Source organism: Schistocerca americana, chromosome 1, assembly GCF_021461395.2.
Source record: "Schistocerca americana isolate TAMUIC-IGC-003095 chromosome 1, iqSchAmer2.1, whole genome shotgun sequence".
In the NCBI taxonomy this organism is placed as follows: domain Eukaryota; kingdom Metazoa; phylum Arthropoda; class Insecta; order Orthoptera; family Acrididae; genus Schistocerca; species Schistocerca americana.
The window spans coordinates 25,202,048-25,229,059 of record NC_060119.1 but is presented as its reverse complement, the minus strand read 5'-3'; the positions used below and the strand labels follow the sequence as shown (position 1 = coordinate 25,229,059).

At 42.1% G+C, this 27,012-nt stretch overlaps 1 protein-coding gene across 1 annotated transcript in view; it reads right to left on the bottom strand.

Moving 5' to 3' along the window:
* Positions 1–27,012, bottom strand: part of LOC124622409 (differentially expressed in FDCP 6 homolog) — a 118,627-nt gene that overhangs the window by 68,373 nt on the left and 23,242 nt on the right. Inside the window, exon 4 of the mRNA XM_047148100.1 lies at positions 13,095–13,334. Coding sequence (XP_047004056.1) covers positions 13,095–13,334 — 240 coding nt within the window. The remainder of the gene's footprint in view (positions 1–13,094; positions 13,335–27,012) is intronic.

Below are 27,012 nucleotides of genomic sequence, written 5' to 3'. Positions count from 1 at the left end.
TACTTCCTGACACTTAAATCTATACTCGATGTTAACGAATTTTTGTTCTTCAGAAACGCTTTTCTTGTCATTGCCAGTCTACATTTTATATCCTCTCTACTTCGACCATCATCAGTTATTTTGCTCCCCAAATAGCAAAACTCCTTTACTACTTTAAGTGTCTCATTTCCTAATCTAATTCCCTCAGCATCACCCGACTTAATTAGACTACATTCCACTATCCTCGTTTTGCTTTTGTTGATGTTCATCTTATATCCTTCTTTCAAGACACTGTCCATTCCGTTCAACTGCTCTTCCAGGTCCTTTTCTGTGTCTGACAGAATTACAATGCCATCGGCGAACCTCAAAGTTTTTATTTCTTCTCCATGGATTTTAATTCCTACTCCGAATTTTTCTTTTGTTTCCTCTATTGCTTGCTCAATGTACAGATTGAATAACACCGGGGATAGGCTACAACCCTGTCTCACTCCCTTCCCAACCACTGCTTCCCTTTCATGCCCCTCGACTCTCATAACTGACCTCTGGTTTCTGCACAAATTGTAAATAGCCTTTTGCTCCCTGTATTTTACCTCTGCCACCCTCAGAATTTGAAAGAAAGTATCCCAGTCAACATTGTCAAAAGCTTTCTCTAAGTTTACAAATGCTAGAAACGTAGTCTTGCCATTCCTTAATCTTTCTTCTAAGATAAGTCGTAGAGGTCAGTATTGCCTCCCATGTTCCAACATTTCTACGGAATCCAAACTGATCTTCCTCGAGGTCGGCTTCTACAAGTTTTTCCATTCGTCTGTAAAGAATTCGTGTTAGTATTTTCCAGCCGTGGCTTATTAAACTGCTTGAACACTGGTCAGCAGTGTGGGATCCGTACCAGATAGGGTTGATAGAAGAGAGAGAGAAGATCCAACGGAGAGCAGCGAGCTTCGTTACAGGATCATTTAGTAATCGCAAAAGCGTTACGAAGATGATAGATAAACTCCAGTGGAAGACTCTGCAGGAGAGATGCTCAGTAGCTCGGTACGGGCTTTTGTTAAAGTTTCGAGAACATACCTTCACCAAAGAGTCAAGCAGTATATTCCTTCCTTCTACGTATATCTCACGAAGAGACCATGAGGATAAAATCGGAGAGATTAGAGCCCACACAGAAGCATACCGACAATCCTCCTTTCCACGAACAATACGAGACTGGAATAGAAGGGAGAACCGATAGAGGTACTCAAGGTACCCTCCGTCACACACCGTCAGGTGGCTTGCGGAGTGTGGATGTAGATGTAGATGTAGATGTAGATGAAACTGACAGTTTGGCAATTTTCACATCTGTCAGCACCTGCTTTCTTTGGGATTGGAATTATTATATTCTCCTTGAAGTCTGAGGGTATTTCACCTGTTTCATACATCTTGCACACCAGATGGTAGAGTTTTGTCAGGACTGGCTCTCCCAAGGCCGTCAGCAGTTCTAATGGAACGTTGTCTACTCCCGGGGCCTTGTTTCAACTCAGGTCTTTCAGTGCTCTGTCAAACTCTTCACGCAGTATCGTATCTCCCATTTCATCTTCATCTACATCCTCTACCATTTCCATAATATTGTCCTCAAGTACATCGCCCTTGTATAGACCCTCTATATACTCCTTCCACCTTTCCCTTCTTTGCTTAGAACTGGGTTTCCATCTGAGCTCTTGATATTCATAGAAGTGGTTATTTTTTCTCCAGAGGTCTCTTCAGCTTTCCTGTAGGCAGCATCTATTTTAACCCTAGTGATACATGCTTCTACAACCTTACATTTGTCCTCTAGCCAACACTGCTTAGCCATTTTGCACTTCCTGTCGATCTCATTTTTGAGACGTTTGTATTCCTTTTTGCCTGTTTCATTTACTGCATTTTAGTATTTTCTCCTTTCATCAATTAAATTCAGTATCTCTTCTGTTACCCAATTATTTCTATTAGCCCTCGTCTTTTTACTTACTTGATCCTCCGCTGCTTTCACTATTTAATCTCTCAAAGCTACCCATTCTTCTTCTACTGTATTTCTTTCCCCCATTCTTGTCAATCGTTCCCTAATGCTCTCCCTGAAACTCTCTACAACCTCTGGTTTTTTTCAATTTATCCAGGTCCCATCTCCTTAAATTCTCACCTTTTTGCAGTTTCTTCAGTTTTAATCTACAGTTCATAACCAATAGATTGTGGTCAGAGTCCTTCTTTGCTGGTTCCTAAATCTCCGTCTTACCATTATATAATCTATCTGACACCTTCCTGTATCTCCAGGCTTCTTCCACGTATACAACCTTCTTTTATGATTCTTGAACCAAGTGTTTGCTATGATTAAGTTATGCTCTGTGCAAAATTCTACCAGGCGGCTTCCTGTTTCATTCCTTAACCCCATTCCATACCCACTATGTTTCCTTCTCTTCCTTTTCCTACTATCGAATTCCTGTCACCCATGACTATTAAATTTTCGTCTCCCTTCACTATCTGAGTAATTTCTTTTATCTCATCATACATTTCTTCAATTTCTTAGTCATCTGTGGAGCTATTTGGCATGTAAACTTGTACTATTGTGGTAGGCATGGGCTTCATATCTATCTTGGCCACAATAATGCGTTCACTATGCTGTTTGTAGTAGCTTACCCACATTGCTACTTTTTTATTCATTATTAAACCTACTCCTGCATTACCCCTATTTGATTTTGTATTTATAACCCTGTACTCACCTGACCATAAATTTAATCACATAAAAACTTTTCCTGTTAAGAATGGTCTGTCTGATCATGATGCACAGCTAGTTACAGTATGTGATATAGCTCCATACAGTGATGCAAAACAGTCCTCCAAAATAGTGTGTTCCATTAACGATTTAACAATTCAAAATTTTAGGGAAAGCTTGCAACAGTTAGACTGGGATGAGGTGTACAGGGAACATGATGCCAATTTAAAATTTAACCTTTTTCACAATACCTTTGTGAGTACATTTGAAAACTGTTTCCCTAAGAAAACAGTGAAATATAATTGTAAGAAACTATGCAAAAAGCCATAGCTTACTAAAGGGATAAAGATATCTTGTAAACAGAAAAAAAGGAAATGTATCTTATAGCTAGGAGGAGTAATGATCCCGAAATAGTGAAACATTATAAAAACTATCGCACTGTATTAAGAAAAGTTATTAAAAAGTCCAGAAGTATGTGCATTAAGTCTGAGATTAGCACATCTGATAATAAAATTAAAAAAATTGCGAATATTGTGAGAAGGCAAACAGGGCAACCGAGAGCACAGGAAGACTTTATTTCTATCAAACACAATTAAAAGATTGTTAACAAGAAATCAGAAGTAGAAAACATTTTTAATAATCATTTTTAAATGTTGTAGAGAAAATAGGATCCAGCTATTCATTACAAAATGCAAGGCATTATCTATGCTGTTTGATAAAATTGAAATCCAACCCACCTCTCCTACTGAAATTAGGAAAATAATCAATTCACTCAAAAGTAAATGCTCACATGGAACTGATGGCATTTCGAATAGAGTACTAAAAGCTTTTTCCCAACAAGTAAGTAGGGGTCTCAGCCACATATGTAACAGGGCATTTTTCCAGATAGACTGAAATACGCTATTGTTAAACCATTGCATAAAAAAAGGGGATAGATCTGATGCTAACAACTTCTGCCCAATCTCACTTCTGACAGCTTTATCGAAAATTCTTGAAAAAGTAATGTATTCAGAAGTAGCATCACATATTTGTAAAAATGAAGTACTAACAAAATGTCAGTTTGGTTTTGAGAAAGGCTTTTCAACACAAAATGCTATGTATGCTTTCACTGATCAAATATTAAACTCATTGAATAACCAAACATCACCCACTGGGATATTTTGTGATCTCTCAAAGGCTTTGCGTGAATCATGAAATTCTTCTAGATAAGCTTAAGTATTGTGGTATGAGTGGGACAGTGTACAAATGGTTTAGTTCATACTTAACTGGAAGAATAAAGAAGGTTGAAGTTAACACTACAGACAGTCTGCAACAACCAGCAGAGTCCTCTAACTGGGGAGGTACCAAGAAAGGTGTCCCACAGGGTTCAGTATTGGGTCCCTTATTGTTCTTAATATATATTAACGACTTGCCACTCTATATTCATGAAGATGCAAAGCTAGTTATTTTTGCTGATGATACAAGTACGAGGTGTTATCCAAAATTTTTGGGATTGGTGCTGCCATCTGTTGAAAACCTTACCTTTCAGACTAATGGTCATCATCACCCTCAAAGTAGTTCCCATCCGCATGTACACACTGGTCCCAGCACTTCTGCCACTGGTCAAACGTTTTCTGGAAGTCCTGTTCTTTGAGGGTGTTTATCACTGCCAGTGATTCTTCTCGAATCCTCCCTAGAGTGTCAAACCAACGGCCTTTCAACTTGAGTTTCAGTTTTGGGAATAGTGCAAAGCTGCAAGGTGCCAAATCTGGCGAGTACAGTGGATGGGGTACAACCGCCATGTTGTTTTTTGCCAAAAAGGTCCTGGTGAGCAAGGACATGTGACAGGGAATGTAGTTGTGATGCAGCAGCCAGTTCCCTCGACACCAAAGTTCGGGCTATCATCGCCACGGATTTTCACGGAGCCGTCTGAAAAGTCACAGTAGTATGCGGAATTCACTGTCTGGTCAGGTGGGACAAATTCTTTGCGCACAATTCTCTTGGTATCAAAGAAAATGATGATCATGCTCTTCACTTTGCTTCTCACCTGTCTCGCTTTTTTGGGTCTTGGAGAGCTTGGGCTCTTCCACTGGGACGATTGTTGCTTTGTCTCTGGCTCATAACCGTAAATCCAGCTCTCGTCACCAGTGATAACCCGTGAGAAGAAGGTCGGATCATCAGATGCAGTCTGACGACTGTCCGTGCACACTTCAACACGCAGTGTCTTCTGTTCGGCATTCAACATCCTTGGCACAAATTTTGCGGCAACACGATGCACGCCCAATTCATCAGTCAACATTTGTCGACATGTGCCATAACCAATACCTACTTCATTCGCAATGTCTCGAGTGGTTTGACGTCGATCCATACAAACCAATGTTGAAGTTTGGCAACAATGTCTGGCGTTGGGTGGCTAACGGGCCTTCCAGTGTGAGCATCATCTTCAATGTGTGTACGGCCGGCCCTGAACTGGGCATGCCACTCAAAACACACGCATACGGCTCACGCTCTGTCCCCCAAACACTTGATGAATCATTGCAAGGATCTCCATAGCACTTTTCCCGATATTCACACAGAATTTGATACACACACACACACACACACACACACACACACACACACACACACACACTGGTCTGTTCATGGATCCATCGTAAAATCGCCACACACCAAACACAAAGTATTACAGAAATCACTGTTGACACTCAACACGTCCTCCCAGCTGAAAGTCACTCCGCACACTGACTCATCAGATATGCAACTCTCACCACCTAGCGGTGCAAAGATCTACTATTCCTACTTTCCAGATGGCAGCACCAGTCCCAAAAATTTTGGACTCCACCTCATATAGTAAACACACCCAAGAAGCAAGAATCAGCTGAGGAAATTGCAAATAATGTCTTTCAGAAAATTATTAAGTGGTTCTTTGCAAATGGACTCTCACTAAATTTTGAGAAAACACAGTTTATACAATTCTGTACAGTAAATGGCGTAACACCATTGATAATTATAGACTGTGAATGGAAGTCTGTTGCTAAGGCAGAATACTCAAAATTTCTGGGTGTGTGCACTGATGAGAAATTGAATTGGAAGGAACACATAGAGGATCTGCTGAAACAGTTAGGTTCAGCTAATTATGCTATTAGCGTTATTGCAAATTTTGGTGATGAACATATCAGTAAATTAGCCGACTATGCCTATTTTCATTCACTGTCTTCATATGGCATCATATTTTGGGGAAATTTGTCATTAAGAGAGAAAGTATTCATTGCACAAAAGCGTGTAATCAGAATAATAGCTGAAGGCCACCCAAGATCACATTGCAGACATTTATTGAAGGAACTCAGTATATTCACAGTACCTTCACAATACATATACAGTATATTCACTTATGAAATTTGTCATTAATAACCCATCCCAATTCAAAAATAACAGTGAAGTGCATAGCTACAATACTTGAAGAAAGGATGATATTCACAATTATGGATTAAATCTCACTTTGGCACAGAAAGGGGTGAATTATGCTGCCACAAAAAATCTTTGGTCATTTCACAAAGAGTATTAAAAGTCTGACAGATAGTCAACCAACATTTAAAAGCAAATTAAAAGAATTTCTAACTACAGAGGGATCACACTGCTTACTCTGTGATTCAAAACCCTCTCTAACATACCGTACTCCTTGCAATAATACTGAGGGAAACGGGACCACATCAATGCGGATTTATCAAAAGTAAGTCAACTATCAACCAGATATTTATCCTCAGACAAATTCTGGCAAAAGCAAAGGTATACAGGATCGAAACGTATCATCTTTTTATTGATTTTAAAGCAATGTATGATAGTAAACACACAGAGCAACTATATCAAGTTCTAGGTGATTTGGGTATTCCAAGAAAAATTGATAAGGGTAGCAAGGTTGACAATGAGACAAACACAAGGTTGCATAAAAACTGGAGGAATGTTGTCCAGTACTTTGGAGATTAAAAACTGGATAAGAAAAGGCGATGCTCTGGCATGCCTCCTATTCAACTCCACATTGGAGAAGGTGATATCTTTAATAGGGGAACGATCTTTCACAAATCTGTGTAGATTCTGCCCTTTGCGGATGACATCCACACGGTAAGAAGAACTCTGATGGCAATGGAAGGGATTCACTACACTTCAACAGCCCAGCAGGAACACACGACTAAATATCTTGCTCCTGGGAAAGCACACAGGGAGAACATGTCAGTTGAAATAACAATGGGTAGTTATACCTCTGAAAGAGTATCATTTCAGGTACCTGCGTTTGAATGTAACCAGCCTAAATAATACCTCATATGAAATAAAGCAGAGACTAACTGCAGCTTATTTTGCCTTAACAAAGTTTCTATCCTCACAGCTCTTGACTAGGGCCACAAAACTAACCATTTATAAAACACTGATCAGACCAGTGCTTATATACACCTCTGAAAGCAAAGGATGCAAATCACTGGATGCATACGAGAGAAGAATACTCAGGAAAATAATCGGTCCAATTTGCAAAAGGAAAGATGGAGGAGTAGATACAACCATGAGTTGTAAGCCATCTACAGAGACCAGTCTGTTAGAAGTATTGTGACTTCATCTGTGTTCCGGCGTAACAACAAGAACGGAAGAGCAGGGAGGGCTGTGAGATGATGTCAGCCGATAGTACGCTGAGGAACCCCTCTCTAAGATGACACCAAGACAGGAGCGGCCTCTACGCAATTATAAGAGCCCGTGCCTCCCAGCTGCGGGCAGTGGAAGACGAGCTGTCATACTAAAGCTACAGCAGTGACTTCTGAACGATGTTGTTTTGCTTGCAATGAAATTTTATATATCGAAGGACAATGATTATTTGCATGTCGCCATTTGCTTATGACACACCTTTTTGAATACACACAGTTAAGTATTGCCAATTTAACTTACTGTAATAAATTCCATTAATACGTTTTGCTTGAAATGTTGTCTAGTGATCCGAGAAAACTGCTTCTTAGGAACGCTGTATTAGACAAGTTGGCAGAACACAATAATCTAGGCTAAGGTGGGTTGTACACTTGGTACAGATGAATGATACAGAAATAACAGAAAACATTTTACAAGGAAAGCCAGGTAGACAGACAGAACATGGTCGATCAAAAACTAGATGGAAGGATGGAGTGATAGCAGACCTTCAGAAGGAACTGGAAAATGCTTGAAAGCCACCAGGATAAATGGAAGGAGATAGTTGAAGAGGTGAAGACTCGTCAGGAGTTGTAGAGCCGAAGAAGAAGAAGAAGAAGAAGAAGAAGAAGAAGGAGAAGGAGAAGAAGAAGAGGTTGGCCTCTGAAGAGTCGGCCCATGACTGAGCAAAAAGGAATCTGACATGGAGCAGCAAATCGCCCGTGCGAGTGTCGTGGAGAATGGGGGCTAGTGGCTGCTCCTTCAGCCACAGCCCAGAAAACATACGTGGCTGGGAACCGAAAGGAAATCATCAACTGAACAAGGAGCGTGATCCTGATAAGCGAGAAGATCATGGATGGCCGAGGCCAATGGGCGGAGGGAAAAACGACAGGCCATACCCTGAAGGCCACTCATCGAGCCTGTGCACAACAAAACTCAGATGAGGAAGAACCACTAAGTAAAACGGACGGCCTGGTGCTTGGGCATCAGTTTCACAGTAAACATCCAGCATATTGCAGGAAAGAAATAGTATTCCATGTCACTAGAAGGTGTGAAGGCATATACTGCGTGGTCAGCAGATTTAGAGCCACTGATGTAAAAGCAATAGGATACCGAAACTATCATAAGAGCGGGATGAACAAACACAGGAATACCGTAGGAGGGAGGGAGGCTTTCAGACATGAGAAGAGATCTATCCAAATCTGTGGTCGAGGAACTAACCAAGAGGGTGGTGAGGTGCAGGGTGTGTGTGTGGGGGGGGGGGGGGGGGCTAAGGCAGAATGTGGATAACAGGACAAAGAGGGAAGGTGGAAATCATAGTGGAGAGAAGTCAGGTTGGAGCCCAACCTGTAAACCTACCTGAGGGCAGGCAGTGAGTGGATGATGTACTGAAGCCATGAAAAGAACAGAACAACAGAATATGTGGAGTGAGCAGGGAAACAGCAGACTGCGGTGGCATAGGAAATCAGGAGCTGGGACTACCAAACTGAAAGCGGAAGGATCCCCGTGTCAACCAGAAGACTATCAACATGACTAGTGCAACATTGGCAAAGCGGATATCGTGACGGTAGACCGGATCAAAGAGGAACAGAGTGGAAGGGACAGCACAGCCATAAGCTTGACAATGATAGGTAGACAGTACAGAATTGATGCCTGATAAAGGTAGATAAGAGTCTAATGATCCACGCCCCACGAGATGTGGACAAGGTAGCAATGGACACTGAGTTTACAGAAACAGCCCATCTTCAGAAGGCAGATATGGGACAACCAAGTAAGCTTGTTCTCAAAAAGAAGCCCCAAGAAACAAAACTGATTGACCATGGTCAGGTGCTGGGCATCAAGGTAGAGCTCTAGATCAGGACGGACCATAGTAAAGCAACAGAAATGCATCTCTACTGATTTATGGAGGGAGAACTGAAAAGCATATCAGAGAGTCCACACAGACGTGCACCAGATGGCACTCTGGTGCTGTCCCTCCGCAGAGGTCACTGAGTGTGAGCTTGTTGAAAAAAGAAATCATTCACATATAGATCAGAAGTGACCAACGGTCCGATGCAGACCACGAGTCCACGGAGTAAAAGAAGGACACTTAATACGAAACCCAATGAAACTCCATTCTCTTTGGTTGGCGAAGAGCTGAGAACAGTGCCAATACAATCTCTGAATGACCAGTGTGACAAGAACTGGTGAACAAAAATCAGGAGGGCACCCCAAAGACCCCACTCACGCAGTGTAAGTAAGATGACATGGCACCAAACTGTGTTGTAGACCTTACGAAGATTGAAGAAAACTACAACAAGATGGCGGCACTGAAAGACAGCTCGCCGAACATGCACTTTTCAACTGAAGCAGATGATTAATCGGAGACTGCCCCTCCCGAAACCTCCACTGATTAGGAGAAGAAAGGTCCACAGGTTAGGTACCAAACAGAGTCAAAGAGCCAGCGTCCATTCAAATAACTTACAGGTAATTTTGGTCAGACCAATCGGTTGGTAACTACTGAGGGGCGACAGATCCTTATCTGGATTAAGGAGAGCAACCACAATACTGTTCCTCCGCTGAGAGGGGAAAGCACACTGTAGCTGAATATCATTAAACACCTGGAAGAAATATTGTCGTCGTGAAGGACTGAACCTTTGAAGCAATTGGTTATGGATGAAACTAGGGCCAGGGGCTGAATGTAGGAAGAGGATAGGGCCAGAAGAAGATCCCATACAGTAAAATGTTCATTGTAGGATTCCACTTGACAAGGGGTAAACCGTAAGTGGGAAGTTTCTGAACACTGTTACGTGAGAGAGTCGGTTGGACAGAAGACTAAAGCTGGCGCCAACACCGTCACAAAATGTGTCGCAAGGTTTGCTGCAAGAACCGACAGACCTGTAAAAAGGCCACCTACGAGAGCAAAGCCCAGCATGGGAGACAACTGTTGGCAATGGAGGGTGCAGAGTGTAGCCCACATCTGCGACAAAGGTACAGAAGAACCTAGGGAGGAAACAAAGCATTTCCAACACACCCACTTGCTCTGTTTGAACAAGTAGTGGGCTTCGGTACTTAAATGTTTAAAGATAATAAGACTGGTAGAGGATGCGTGCCTCTTCAGATACTGCAAAGCTCGACAGCAATAACAGATGGCGACGGCAATGGTCATCGTTGACCGTGTGGCCGGTTGACAACGAATGTGGACCGTCGAGCAGAAGACAGCAAAGCCAGGGGCACGAATAATCATATTGGACATGTCACGAATGACTGCATCAACACAATCTGACAAAGAGGGGATAAACACGACCTGGGAGGTATATAGGGGCCAGTGTGATAAAAAGCCCAGTGGGGTAACTCGGCCATCGGGAGGTCGGAAGGGAACAAGAGACTCGACGGGAAATGATCGCTATTGCAGAAGTCACTGTGCAGCAGCGTAGTGTCAGGGGTAGGAGAGGGAAAGTGAGCAAAAGATCAATGTCAGAAAAAGTGCCATTAAGCTGCACCACAACAGGTAGGGGAACCACCATTCAGAATGCACACGTTGTGGTCTACGAAGCAGCTTATATGAGACGAAAAAGCACTGCCCCACACGGGGTGATGGGCACTAAAATACCAAAGGAGGAGGAAGGGAAGGACAGTTGCTGAAGGAGGGCAGTTAGGGCAGCAGGTGCGCGAGGCCTGCCAGGAGAGATACAGAGATTGCAAACTGTGACAGCAGAGTGCAAGTGGACCCAAAATGCAACTGCTTCCAATGTGATACAAAATCTATCCACGTACTAATAATGTCTGTACAGGCCATCGTGAAAAAAAACTCTACCCAAAGCCCTCTAAGGACTGAACCAGTTCTGACAAAGCACGGAACCCACAGAGGGTCAGCAAGTGAGCATCAGTAAAATGAGATTCCTGGGGAATGGCACAAGCTGCGGAGTAAAAGGAAATAAGGGACCACAACTGCGGAAGGTGACAGCAGTAGTAGTAGTAGTAGTAGTAGTAGTAGTAGCAGCAGCAGCAGCAGCAGCAGCAGCAGTATTAGTAGTAGTAGTTAGCACGGAACAGGAATTCAAATGAGCGGTGAACAGGCCGAAGCTGGTCATGCCATGGGATTACCATCCTTTACGAACAAGGACAGGACGACATCCAACAAGAGGTCAGACTCAGGTTGCGAGAGGGGACTGTTTCGTGTTGTTCTCTTTTGTAGGCTTTAGAGAGAGAGAGAGAGAGAGAGAGAGAGAGAGAGAGAGAGAGAGAGAGAGAGCAGGCTATAGAGAGATCTGGAACAGAGAGAGAGTGTGACCTTAGAGCACACGAATTGAGAGTTCTTCAGTCATCTTGTGCCAGCATGCCTCTTGTCTGGGATTAACTATGGGAGAGGGGTCCCGGCAAAGACTGGGATAAGGAAGAGGGAGGAGGGGGAAAGGACGTAACAGAAGTAAAGTTGGATGTCACAGGGTGAATACTGTCATTTTTTGACGAGCCTCTGTGTAAGATAAACGATCGAGGGACTTTTGCTCCTCTGTCTTCTTTTCCTTTTTATACAAAGGGTAATCCAGCAAGCGAGGAGAGTGATGGTCATGACAATTAACGCACATGGTCGGTGGGACAAAGGGGATCCCCTTGTGGATTGGGTGTTAACATTCACCACAGAGGGTCTCCCGTACAGCAGGAAGATGTGGCAGAAACACAAACACCAAAAACACTTTGTGGATAGGACAACGTACAGCTTCGTGTCACCCCAATAAACCGTAGCCGTGACCATCTCTGGCAGGAAAATGCCAAAACAAAGATACTGGTATCAATGTGATTGTTCTTATGGCTTTTCTGAACATGTTGAAGAAAACTGACACCCACCGTTCCACATCGATTCAGAGTTCCCCTAGACCACAAAGAGTGGCGATGAGTAACGGAGACTGGGATGTCGCCAAAGTGGTCACAGGCACAAAGGGCCACATACTGGGCAGCAGAAGCAATTTTGATCAACAGCACCCCTGACTGCATCTTACTCAGAGAGTCCACTTTGGCAATCCTGCCTTTGTTAGTTTCCACGAAAAATAAAAGCTTGGTGATGGGAAAGTGTCCCTATCATTCCTGGTACAGATAAAGTACACAGGAGAGCGAGGGCAAGTGGTGATAATGGTTTCACCCCGAGCCAGCAAGTCTGATCCTCCTTCCAGGGCAGGGGGGTAGACGAGGGGGGGGGGGGGGGACACGAGGAGGGGGCAGTAGTCAGGGAAGGGAAGGGAAGGGAAGGAAAGGGAAGGCCGCAGGGACATAAGAAGCACCATTTAAAGAACCATTCCCTAGAAAAGAGATGGCTGCAAAGAACAGCCAATTGTTTTGGAGCTTAATGTGTTTCACACACAAAACGTAGACCCTGCCACCACCGACTCTGATCAGGTGTTCTTCACGAGTGCATCACCCAGCTACAGCAAGGGATGTCTGGCACAGCGGCCACTGCCAGGAGTCTGAATGCTCCAGAATGACAAGCAGCCACTCCAGAGCATACATGGGAGGTGGCAGCTAAGGCATCATCAGAAGTGTGATCTCTATATTGTACTGCACATAAGATTTGTTAAGATACAAGAGCAAACAAATTTTCATTTTAATTTTTTTCCTTGCTGAAACCTGTACATAGTCCATGAAGTTTCATTTTATTTTCATTATTCTGAACACACAGCCTACATTGGTTTCATTACTTGCCTAATAGAAAATTCATTAAAGATGTAAGCTTTATTATACGTTATATTTCACTACACTAATTATTAATAAAACAGTATACAACCTTTTTCAGAACATCATAGAGGAATGTTTGGTACATTTCATGCACTGCTTCTTCCACTCCTGCTTGATCTGTTTTTCCAGCACCACTGTACTTTGTTTCCATAACAGCAAGGAATGTTGGGAACCTAAACGAACCAATCACAGCAGCCAGGGACTCAAAATCAGAAGCATCCCACTGTAAGCCCAAAGAAGTAACAAACTGTGATGCAACACTGGCACATTCTGACGTATGTAGGAGAACCTGAGGGGGAAAAATCATTTTTTTCTGCATTACACATGTCATGTGAAATCTTTGTTTATTTACAACAATGTACAATGCTTAATTATACCACGTAGCAATGAAATTCAAAGAATATGCCATTATATGCAAAGTCTTGAGACAACATTAATAATCAAGGAATCTACACTGCACATAGAAAATAATGGACAGTTTACTGTCCACATTATTAACCCTCCCAATCATGCAACCATGTCAATAATGTCTGCTGTTTAAGCATGTGCAACATCCAGAAGGAGTGATAACTTGGCAGCTTAAGTTTACTCAGAAGCACATGCTGTGGGAGCTGAAGGCTGTGTACATACACTGTCCTCATGCAATCGCACATAGGTAGTGTTTCTGTGTTTTCTGTTGTCTATGAATTGGTGCAAGTCTCAGTTGGGGTAAGTGCTGGCTTAAGTCTGTCAATACATATGGTGACAGAAGAAACACTGATGTCAACATCGAAATTTCCTGTCATGGCATGCCAGTACTGTGTATGGACCACTGTATGATGCTCCGAGAGGTTTTCGAATGGCACAGTGTTGGACAAAACTCTGTTTTCAGTAATCAGCTTCACAGAAAACAAGTCGTTGCTGGAAACTGTGTTCTTTTGAAATAGGCACTCTAAGTTTGTTGATCTGCTAGCTTAAAGACTGCAATGTCTGATGCTTCAATGATTTTATTCAACATGCTTTGATGATTTTACTCAACACATCTGTCCATATATTATTTCAGTCACTATTGCATACAGATCTTTTCTGGACACAGTGTAACCATCTAGTTGCAGAACAGAGAGAATGTCAGTCTTATTGTATGTGATATGGCATCACAGATCTGAACAATGTGTTTAACTGGTGACAGAGACACTCTGCAAGATGGTTAGTAGAAAGGTGGTATTATGCGCACATTCCAAATTCAGTTCATACGGAGCAGTGTTTGAGGTGCATTAAAGAAGTATGTACAGCTACATCTATGTGACTACTCTACAGTTCACACTTTTCTGTTTCAGAGAGAGCTCACAGAACCACTCAGACCACTTTTCAACTGTTCTGCTCTTGAACACCGTGCGGGAGAAATTAGCAAATTTATCTTATTTTATCACAGTCGTCATTTCTCTCTATGCAGTTGGGAATCAACTAAATATTTTTCAGTTAGGAAGAGAATGTTGGTTATTATAACGTCATAAAAACATACCACTGCAATGAAATACACCTTTGTTCTAATGACTGCCATCTTGCCATCCCAACTCACTTATCATATCCATGACACTCTCTTCCCCATTTAGTATTTATTTAGTTTCCTTCATCCCCCCCCCCCCCTTTACCCACTTCATGTTATCCTACTATTTTCCTTTTCTTTCTTTTCCTACTCTCCAATTATAGTCCATCATGTCAAATATTTGCCTTCCTTTACCATCTGAATAATTTCTTTCATCTCATCACACATTCTCTTCATCTGCAGAACTAATTGGTATCATGTATACGCAAAGAATAAAAATAATTATAAACTTGCGGGAAATCTTTTGTCTGAAAACTGTATAGGAATTAATTAACACCTAAGAGGACAGCAATATTTTAATGTAATAGCCTGACATACTTTGAACTTTTGAATGTCAGTAACACAATTTTAGAAGTCTTTAAAGTCGTACAGAAGCATTCAGGAAACAATCGTAAGAAGCCTAAATTATTAAATTCCAGTTTTAAAATGGACTGCCACACATTAAAGAAAAATATGAGGTGGAGAAATCAAAACAACCTAATAGACAGATAAGAGCAAACAAAAATGAATTACATGCCAGCATAACGTCTGTCAATGGCCTGTCAAGACATCACAACTGTTGTATTATTTTAAAAAAAAAAAAAAAAACCACCACCATCAGTAAATTTGGATGCTAAATGTATTTCATTCGCTACAAGTGTTCTATATATTTGTGCAAAATAAAATTGGCAAAAAAAGTGAAGCACACAGAAGGACAAAGAAATCAAAAATTAAACTTCACAGACTGAGAGGGTAGGTGATGTTATTTCAGTGATTCCAAATTCAAGTCAAGTTTACAAAGGACTTGGGAGTATCAGCCCACTTTTCAATACAACACTGTTCGACCTCCACCCTGGATGCATTGCACTGATTCTGGTGGAAAGGGTATCGTAAAGCTGTTGTGTCCTATTATGTGGGACACTGGCCCACAACTGCTGTAAGTGTTCCTCAATATCCCGGACACTGGCACTGGGACAGAATCAATGTTCGAGCCAGTGCCTCGACAAGCCTTAGGGGCACACCTGGGGATCTCACTTGCTGTGGATGTACCTAGACATCACACAGGTAGATGAAATCTTCTCAGGCTTTCATCTGGGTAGCTGCGTTGAAAATCCGCAATGTTTTGAAGAGTGTCATTCTCATCATCTTCTGGCGAAGTGCAGATGATGGGAACGACACTCATCAGAACGTCGCGGAATTTCGATGCAGCTACCCGGACGGAAGCCCGAGAAGATTTAATCAGCAGTATACACCGGGAAAGCCTACATTCACATATCACACGGGTAGTTCAAAGAGAGATGTAGCTCGATGTGACTTCAGCAGTCCAGACCTCCCTGTCACGGCACCACTCCAAACGCAGCTGTTCGTGTTGCAGTGATACCAGCAGCCCAAGCATGGGACAGTAATTCCCTAGTCTGGCTGCCACTGGTCACTGACATATGGAGTGGGATAACACAGAATGTTGCAGGGCATCCACTACTCGTTCTCTGGTGCCAGGAGCAGATGTGAAGGAGTTACAATGTGCTCAGTGCATACGGCAATGCTCCCTCGTGGCGGTCGGAATCTCTGTGACGACTGTGCTGGCGATCTCATTCCCATTGCCGTCCAAAGTTGGGCCACCAACACATCCGAATGGCCTACAAATATGGATATTGTTGCACGATTCACCGATCTGTCCAAATGGAGATCCCATAATTAGGACCACCCCAAACTCCGATGAACTGATAACACTTCTCAGATGCAAGTGACACATTTCTGGATCCTTCACAGTGATCACTCAACATCTAATGCTGTTCACATCCTTTGCACACCCTACCAGACCTGGTAACAACATTAAACTCTAACACTAATTAACTCAAACTAATTTACTCAGTGGCCATTGCACCTGCCACAGAGAATTCCAACTTTAACCATTTAGACACCTGCCGATGGTGCATATGTGTACAAAGTTACACTGACATCAATCCATGTCTTCTTGGTGCTTCACTTTCTTTGTCAGGCAGTGTAAATAAAGGATGAGAAGCCAATAAGCTATTCAATTCAAAACTGCTCTACCTTGACAAAACAAATGTTTTTGCAGTCTACAGTATATTACATCTTATTCAGCAACAAATAGTGATAATAAATTTATGGAGAGAGAGAGAGAGAGAGAGAGAGAGAGAGAGAGAGAGAGCGGGGGCAGGGGATTGTGACACAGTCCTTATCGGTATGCACCGGGACAGTGTGAACTGAGGTTTTTCCTTCTATTGCTCATCTTAAACATGGTGAGGAACAGAGGTAGCTGACAGCATGTAAATTCTTACACTGGATGGCTGCCCCTCAAGCTATATTTTAAACCAGTGTCATCCTCTGTGTTTCCTTGTACTGCATATTCTGAACCAACATGACTACTTGTGTGCTCTGTGTTGCAATGAAGTGACCTGACATGACTACCTGCATAACAAAGTGGCATGACGTGAACATTTATACAGTGTCAGTCAACCCCAGCATAATATTTTCTCTTCCCAATTGACTATCGAGGCCAGTCCCACTGTTAATTAATCACTCAATACCACTTTTTGCTGATATTCATGTAATTCTCAGATTTTCCAGGATGCTGCTTTTTATTTATTTATTGATGCTTTTTATTGTATTTATTCACACTTATGTTCTTTTATCCTACTTGATAAATTCGTGAATATACTATAAACTTTTTTATACAAAATTATGTGTATTCTAAAAGATTAGTTACCTAGGTATTTTTAATATCAACTTAAAACACAAGCAGATAAAAATAATTATTAATATCAATACACACTATATTTTATAATAATACATGAATTTCTATTCTTCAAATGTATAAAATTAATTACACAGAACTGATAAATGTAACTTCTTTGAAAAATCATCTTGGACACATGAGAGTGTTTTGTTAGATTATTCCATGTGTCACAGTTTGGTCTTTCTCTCTGAAGTAGTCACTCATTAAAGTTTAGTGTTAAGTGTTGTTTTTAAACAGTTTATGCTGTTACTGTAACTATCAAGATATATGTGTAGTCTTTGTCTCTCAAGTAATCAGTCATTAACGTTCAGTGTTAAGATTAATGTTGTAATGCACTAGTAAATAGTTTAAGTTGTTATTTTAACTATCAAAATATGTGCATATATTCTTGAGCATTATGGAAATAATTGCAAAAATCATAATAAAAAAATGGAACTTCAAGAAAAAAATTCAGTCATTTTGTAATCAACCTGGACCAACTTTGATGTACCTGAATGGAATTTAGTTGCTCCTAGACACTAACACTACAAAAAAGGTAAGTTGAAATGTTCTTTTACTGTTTTATATCACTGATAGTGATAGAATTTAATCAACATCACAATAAATGTCGTTTACACATACTGTGCAAAACTAATAACACTTTGACACAATTGACTATTATTGTGAATAACAGAAATGGTGCCTTTATAACAGGACCACCATCTTTGACATTCATGCATAACAACTCTTAAGGAAATGCTTAGCAGTTACATAGTTCAGAAGGTTTTGTTTTGTGCATGTGGTACAAATGTTCAAGACCACATTTGTTAGAGGTTGCAGTTATTGACCGCAGTCCGTATTAGTATTGTTGGACCCGCGAGTTGCAACCAGTGCTGCACCACGACTTTTATCAAGTTTCTGGCGAGCTCTCGTCCACTCTTGCTCGGGACGTCAAGTAGTAAAGTAGCATAGCCTTCAGCTGATAGGAAGCAACATCTAACAAGGCGCTTAATAAGGTATGGCCTAAGTGAGACCTCAACAGCTATCTGTTTATAATTATATGTATGCAGCCAAGAAGAATCCTGTAACACCAGTTAAGTACAATATATATTATTTTTTTACCAGCGACTTCCAAATTTTTTTAGTCGTTGCATATCCAGACCGTGCAGCCAGCACCTTATCGACGTTACTGACAAACCTGCTGTTATTTATATGTTTCTATTTAGCATTGGGCACCAGTCAACATTGGAGACAACTCGTTCGTCGTCGTCATAACAATTGGCGCCGAGGTTAAAGGTACAGATTTTTTGGAAAGCGGAGCAGTGAAAGCAGAGCTATTTATATGTGTTTATAGATTCTGTACCCGGCTGGGCCACCCACCCTCTCCACATGGTGTGATTGACGAGTGCATGACATTTTTTCCTACTCCCATTTGTCATTATTTGATTTTGTAGTGATTGCAAACCCAGAGGAACAAAATGTACTGGCAGAGCTGTTACGATTACAGAATCAGCAGTCCAACGCACTACTGCACGCCTTGGGACAGCTCGTCCAGGAACAACAACAAGCTGTGCCACGAGTACACCGGCTGCACAGGGGCCGGCCGTACAGCGGGCCACAGCCCTGCCGTTCCGCGCATTCAACGCCAGCATGAAAACCTGACAGGAGTGTCACGTGCAGCTTCCACACCACCTTGCTGCATATGACATCCAAGGCAAAACACGGCTGCACGCGCTTTTATCTTGTGTCGGCATGGCATCGTACTGCATTCTTCTCAAACTCTGACTGAGAAGTTCTCCAGGTCAGCACAGTTTCGAAGAACTTGTTCAGGCATTAACTGATTATTACAAGCAAACTGTGAATGTTGTTGCTCAGCGATACAAATTTTTCCGCACAAAACTTGCACCTCAGCAGAATTACTGTGTATGGGCAGCCACTTTGCAAGGCCTGATTCGCGACTGTGAATTTTCATGTTGCGGCATATCATATTCTGACATAATGGTACGGGACACTATTGCGCAAATCGTATCAGACACACAAATTAGAAAGCAAATTCTTAAATTATCCAACCCCACTTTAGAACAAGTGTTGGACATTTTGGACAGACAGGACACTTTGGACTATGCTAAAAATTATCGCCTCCCGCTGTCTGTCAGGTTAGCAAGCCAGTGCGTGCATAACTCATACATGAAGCTGTACCGACTAGGCGTGAGTCTGCCCAATTCACTTCCAGGAAACACACACCTGTTATGCACCAGCAGAAGACGCCTGCTTTGCACTCTGCCCACAATGTAATGCAAAGCACTCGCGCCAGAACTGCCCATCGCGCAAGGCCGTGTGCCATTTTTGCAACAAGAAGGGACATGTCTAGGCAGTGTGCCTCCAAAGACAACAATCTGACGCTCCGTATCACATTTCCGGACAAAGTAGCTTCTGCCGGAACGGTTTCCTAAATAAGACTTCCTATCACAGCAAGCCACAAGCAATGGAAATAAATGTAAATTCGCATCCAGTACCTGTGACATTACCGAGTATAAAAATTTTGCTTATGATGCCAGTGCATGCTGATGTAAGAAGTCCCGCCACACACGATCTGCCTGTCAACATTTCCCAGTGAAAATTGCTTCTCAGAACGACATTTTTTGCCGATGGCAGAACAAACTTTTTGTAGACTTGAACATTCAGAATCATACAATTCCTTTTCAGTTGGACACTGGAACGTCTGTTTTACTCATGAATCGTAAAACTTACAAATTTCTCTGTTCACCTGCATTGCGTAACGCAAATGTTACATTAGCTACGTAAAGTGGTCAAAGTATCTCTGTTTTAGGACTGTGCAGTTTGCCAGTGACGTACTGTGGACAAACGTAAGTGGTTTCTTTTCATGTACTGCATTCACCGTCATCTGCAAATATTTTTGGTCTCGATTTATTTGATGTATTCGCTAGCCATCCCTGAACGTGTTCCCACAAACAGTGTTTCCGAACTATGTCAAGAGTTTGCTGACATTTTGTCGCCAGGTTTAGGTTGCACGCAAAATTTTCAGGCACATATTGAATTGAAGGACAATGCACAGCCTACATTTTTCTGCACTCACACAGTGCCTCACATGCTTCGATGCGAAGTTGCTAAAACATTGCATGAACTTGAGGAACAAGGAGTGATTGAGCCAGCTACAGCATCACTATGGGCTTCACCATTGGTTATCTTAACAAAACAGTCAGGCAAACTGCAACTGTGTGTGGATTTTAAAGGAACTGTCAATCCTCAACTTCTCGTTGCAATGTTTCCTTTGCCACGTTCAGAAGACTTGTTTGACAAATTGTGTCCTGGCAAATATTTTTCTAAGTTAGATTTACAAGATGCATATCTTCAAATTCCTGTGGATGACAAATCCCAGAAGATTCTCGTCATGAATACGCATTTAGGTCTCTACAAATTTAAGAGGCTTCCATTTGGATGTGCCTCTGCACTGGCACTATTTCAGCAGTACTTACAGGCTCTTTGTGCATCGATTCCTTCAGTGTGTAATTACCTAGATGACATCATAGTTTCTGGTTCTATGCAGCATGATCATTTGCATAATTTGATGCAGTTATTTGAAGTGTTATGTGAGAATGGACTTAAAATCAATAAGGACAAGTGTCCATTTTTTTTCTGAAAAGCTATCCAATTTGGGACACGTAATAAACTCTCAAGGCATCCATCCACGTCCAGATCATTTAAGAGCAGTATCTAAGCTACCACTATCCAAGACAGTTAAAGAATTACAATCCATCCTTGGAAAGCTCAATTATTATCCAAGTTTTTGCCTCACACATCATCTCTTGCAGCACCATTACATCCACTATGTCGAAAGAATGTTCCGTTCATCAGTTTGCCTGAATGCGAACGTGCCTTTCAGCAGCTTAAATCTGCACTGTTGTCTAGTACATGTCTTACGCCCTTCAATCCTACAAAACTTCTTGTCCTCATGGTTAATGCTTACAATTTCAGGATCACAGCTGACTTGCTCACAAAATTGGTTTGCGCATTCGCCCAATCGCATTTGCATCAAAGCTACTCTCCTCTGCAAAACGTAACTACTCGCAGATCAAGAAGGAAGCTCTCGCTTTGATTTTTAGAGTTATGAAATTCCACGATTTCTTATATGGTAACAAGTTTACAGTTCCCACTGACCATAAGCCTTTGACGTCTATGTTTCACCCGTCAAAGCCCATGCCTCTACATATGGCTCAAAAATTTATTCATCGGCCACTATTTCTGTCGCAGTACCGTTATGATATCTTTTATCGGCCTACTGCCCAGCACGGCAACGCTGACACGTTATCCTGATGGCCAATAGCTGCAGACCCGCTGTTCGACTCTTCCGAAAAGGCTTGTATGTTCATCGATGTGCAAAATGATAAGGGTGTAGAAAGTTTTCCTGTTGACTTTCGTCGTATAGCCACAGCAACAGCTAGTGACCCAGTGTTAAGTGTTGTTTTGTGTTATGTCACTACGCAGTGGCCTTTGTCTAAAAGTCAGATTGAAGATCCATTGGTTCATCTTTTTTTTGCGCACAGACAATGACTTCTTGTCCAACGTGGTGTCATCTTGCTCCGCACGGAGAACGATCAGTCTCGTGTTATTGTTCAACGTTCTTTGCAGTCAGCTGTGCTATGACTTCTTCACCAAGGCCATTGGCGTAACGTATGGACAAAACAGTTAGCTCGCCATCACTATACAAGGTTAGGTATTGATGCTGACATAACCAAGATTTGTTGTTCTTGTTCTATGTGTGCAGCAAACCAATCCGCATCGCCGCAGAAATTTCTCTCTTAGCCTAAGGCAACTTTTCCATGGCATCGCTTACATTTAGATTTCGCTGGTCCTTTTTGGGATGCATGATGGTTAATTCTTGTTGATTCTTTTAGTGGTTTTCCATTTGTTGTTTGCATGTCCTCAACGACATTGTCTGCTACCATCAAAGCCTTGTCGTCTATATTTTGCATAGAAAGATTGCCACAGTCATTGTCACCGACAATGGACCTCAATTTGTGTCTGCAGAGTTCGAAACCTTTTGTGAAGCTAATGGTATTCAGCATTTAACTCCAGCACCGTTCTCCCCTCAATCGAACGGAGCCGCTGAAAGATTCGTTCAGATGTTTAAGTCGCAAATGCCTGAATTGCGCGACTCATTCTCGCGAGTACGCTCTTTTGTTGTTTTTATTTTTGTACCAATCGCAGCACCACGATGGTGCTTCGCCAGCTGAGTTGCTGCACGGTCGTCCTCACAGAACTCTGACGAATTTGTTGCATCCTCTGCATCGCGTGTCTTTGCCACGGCAGACCAACAAATTCTTGCCAGATGATACTGCCTATTTTCGTTATTTCCGATGGTTGAAAGGGCACATTTTTTGCCATCTTGGCTGCGCTATGTTTGTCATATCAGGTCCATCTGGCAGTGCGTAGGCATCAGAATCAGATGTGCCTCTTTAGTTGTGGGGGTCTCTGTCACTTGTCCTATGATTCCAGTGTCGGTGCCGACGGGGATGCCCCTGCAGGGACCTCTTCCTTGCTCTCCTCGCCCCTGGGTACCAGCGCCCATAGCTTCGCCTTTGCCATGCAACGACACGCCAGAGCGGATGCCATGTCTCGTGCCGGAGTTGCCCGCAGTACCAGCATCGCTGCGGAACCAGATGACCATATGGACCAGGCGCCTTCGACTGTCGTAGGGCACAGTGAAATTCTGGTTGCGTCATCCACCACCATAGAACAGTCTTCACTTCCTGGTTTCCAGTTTTTGTTGCCGGTCAGGTGCCCCGATCCGATGGAGGACGATCCTTCCGTTCCTCCCATAGTTGTAGAAGCGCAGACACCTCATGTTGACGTGCATCCTGGAGTAGGTTTCCAGGCGTTTCCTGTCTCTCCCCTCGGTCCGAATGGCAGGGTGCGGGTGGGCATGCCTCGCCTGCAGTCAGGCTCCCCACCTCCTCGACTACGTCGGCATGGGGTCCTCCACCTGGAGGTCATAAGCTATACTCAATGGCCATTCGCAGACTTGCGGGGGAGGAATGTGGTATCAACATTCGATAACACACTTGTTAGGGGTTGCAGTTATCGACTGCGGTTTGCATTAGGATCGTTAGACCCGCAAGTCGCGACCAGCGCTGCTCCACGGCTTTTATTAAGTTTCTAGCAAGCTCTCATCCACTCTTGCTCGGGACGTCAAGTAGTAAAGTAGCATAGCTTTCAGCTGATGGGAAGCAACTTCTAACAAGGCGCTTAGTAATGTATGGCCTACCTCATCTGGTTAGCCGAGAGGTCTAATGCACGGTTTTCTGGAGTGGGAAGGAGTGCCTGGTCCCCGGGCACGGATCCGCCCGGCAGACTTGTGCCGAGGTCAGGTGAGTCAGCCAGTCTGTGGATGGTTTTTAGCCGGTTTTCCATCTGCCTCGGCAAATGCGGGCTGGTTCCTCTTATTCCACCTCAGCTACACTATGTCGGCGATTGCTGAGCAAAGAAGTTCTGCACGTACGCGTACATCACCATTACTCTACGATGCAAATATAGGGGTTACACTCGTCGGGTGTGAGATGTTCCCTAGGGGGATGGGGGGGGAGGGGCAGGGGGTGGGGGGTGGGGAGGGGGGGAGTGTTCCACCGGGGCCCGGTGTGGTGCGGTGGAGGGGTGAAGTGGACTGCGGTAGTCATCATGGGGTTGTGGACCACTACGGCTGTGGCGGGGACAGAGCCTCTCCATCATTTCTAGGTCCCCAGTTAACATAAAATACAATACAATGTATGGCCTAAGTGTGGCCTCAATAGCTACTCTTTATAATTATATGTATGCAGCCAAGAATACTCCTGTACAACCAGTTAAGTACAATATATATTATATTTTACCAACGACTTCTAATTATTTTAGTCGCATCTCCAGACCACGCAGCCAGCACCTTATCGACGTTACTGACAAACCTGCTGTGATTTGTGTGTTTCTATTCAGCATTGGCCACCGGTCAACTTTGGCAACGACTCGTTCGTTGTCGTCATAACAGTGCATTCACAATGTTTCAATGATGTTTTACACATCCTTCCAGAAAAAGTCTAAGTTTCTCACAAATGAGGAAATTACATCAGAGCTGCTATGACTCATGAAAAATAGACAATGGAGAAGGTGCCTTCAGATGTGACTGCCTCATCAACTTATAAAGCTCCAAATTCATTTGTTACTGAAGTTGTTATATGAGTAAAGATGGCAGACTAAATGACCAACGATAGCAGTTAATCATAGGGAGAAGACCTAAAAGTTGTAACATAATTTTTCATAGGCCATGTGCTGTAGCTCTGGCTTGAGTGGCACAGACTTCAACAGGAATGTTCTCTCTCTTTTGATGATATATTGATGGATAACATAGCAAAGATGGCGGAAGTGTTGTGTGTTCAAGTGAAGAGTGTTCCAGTGAAAAACGAAAATAATGATGGTAAAAGTAAAGTGTGTGCTAGTTGTAGGAATGAAATAGTTAAGCTAAATGAGCTTATCTCTAGTCTGCAGTTAATCATCAGCTCACTGAGTAGTGAGATGTCGCAACTTAGAAAGAAAATGTGTGTACCATTAGCCAAACTAAAGTGTAGTTCTTTTGCGCCTAAAAACTCAAACAAGTGGTGAAAATATCGTATAAAAACAAAAATCCGATTATTAAAAAATCACAGCGAGTGAAGACACCGATCAATTGGAAGTTGAAAACAAATTTCATGTTATTTCCGTTCGTGAAGGAACAGGATTAATACCGGAAAGTAAAATTGGACTTTTTAACCAAGAGTGTCGACAGAATGTTGAAACAAAGTCAAAATCCAGAATTAGGGAAAACAGTGACAGTGAAAAAGTGTGTAGGCCATCCATTGCACATAAAAATGAAACGAATGAGAAGAACACTATCAGCAAAAATGTAAAACAGCCCGTTTATGAAAGTAGTGTATTATTTTTAACCAACAGCCATGGCAAAAATGTGACAAAACTTTTCAAAGAACACAGGAAATGTTATGCAGCAAGTTTTGTTAAGCCTGGAGCAACAACAAAAATATTATTGGCGACAATCTGCATGACAAATTGCTATGAAAAAATGACTTTGAGGTGTGAATTGCAGTTTCAAACGATGTTGCAAAAAATGAAGCAGATAATTGCTTAACGGAGATAAAGAAATTCCTAGAACAAAATTAACAACGTAATACTATTGTCTCAAAATTACCACACAGATATGACTTGATGTATCACTCGTGTGTCAACAAAGAAATACGAAAAACTAACATGAAAATAAAAGAAATGTGCTCTTTGTTCGCAAAACGCAGCATCCTGATATAGGCAAATTGGACAGATGCCAGCATACCATGCACGGGATGCATCTGAATTATGAAGGAAAGAACTTTGTGTGTAAAATGGTAAACACAATTGTTGAAAGAGAGAAAATGAACCAAACAGTTGCTGTGTGGGACCAACTAGCAGCAGAAACAGCAACTGCCACCCTGTGTTCGTCAGCAGTAGATTCAAAAGTTACATCTGCTGTTGTTATTAAATTAGCGGCTCAGGACCTTTCATCAGTATTGGCCCCTCCCCAGAGATGAGACAGAGAAGGTGATATGCCAAATGAAAAACAAAAATTCCACTGGTGTGGACAATATCTATCAAAATACTGAAACATTGCCACAAATATATTCTTAAAGTTCTGTGTCACATATTTAATGAATCTATAAATCAAGGTACTGTCCCTAATAGACTAAAATTTGCAGTTGTTAAACCACTCTTCAAAAAGGGTGATAAAGCAGAGGTTTCTAACAACCACCCAATTTCATTGTTAACAAGTCTTTCAAAAATCCTTGAGAAACTTACGTGCAATAGAATCATGGCTCACCTTAATAAATATAACATCCCAAATAAAAATCAGTTTGGATCCCAAAGGGGTGTTTCAACTGAGCAAGCCATTTTCTCATTTGTCAACCAACTCCTCGAATCAATAAACACTTCATCCTATTTGCAGATGACACAACCATTATGATCGACAAGGTACCCAACTGCAGTCTAGAGAACACTGCGACCACTATATTCCAAGAAGTTCTAGATTGGTTCACTGCAAATGGTCTGTCCCTCAATGTTAATAAGACTCATTTCATTCAGTTTCAAACAGTAAACAAACAATTGGAAAATGTTGAAATAAAATGTGGAGACAAAGAAACAGTGAAAGTTGTATCTTCCAAATTTCTGGGTTTACATATTGATAAAAAACTAAACTGGTCTGTCCACATCACTGACCTATGTAAAAGACTGAACTCAGCAGCATTTGCCATTCACTCAGTTGCATCTGTTTGTGAGATGGAAACAATCAAAACAGCATATGTTGGTTATTTCCATTCACTTATGATCTATGGCATCATATTCTGGGGAAATCAACCACAAGCAAATTAAGTCTTTGTTGCACAGAAGAGAGTTATCAGGATTATGAGTAGAGTGCATCCTAAATCTTCTTGGAGAAATTTATTCAAACAGCTGGGGATCCTCACCATGCCTTGTCAGTACATCTTGTCACTAATGTGCTTCATGAACAAAAATTATGCAATTTACAAAATGAATAGTGCGCACCATGATCACAGTCAAGAAGAAAACATGATCTTCACAAAGATTTAAAAA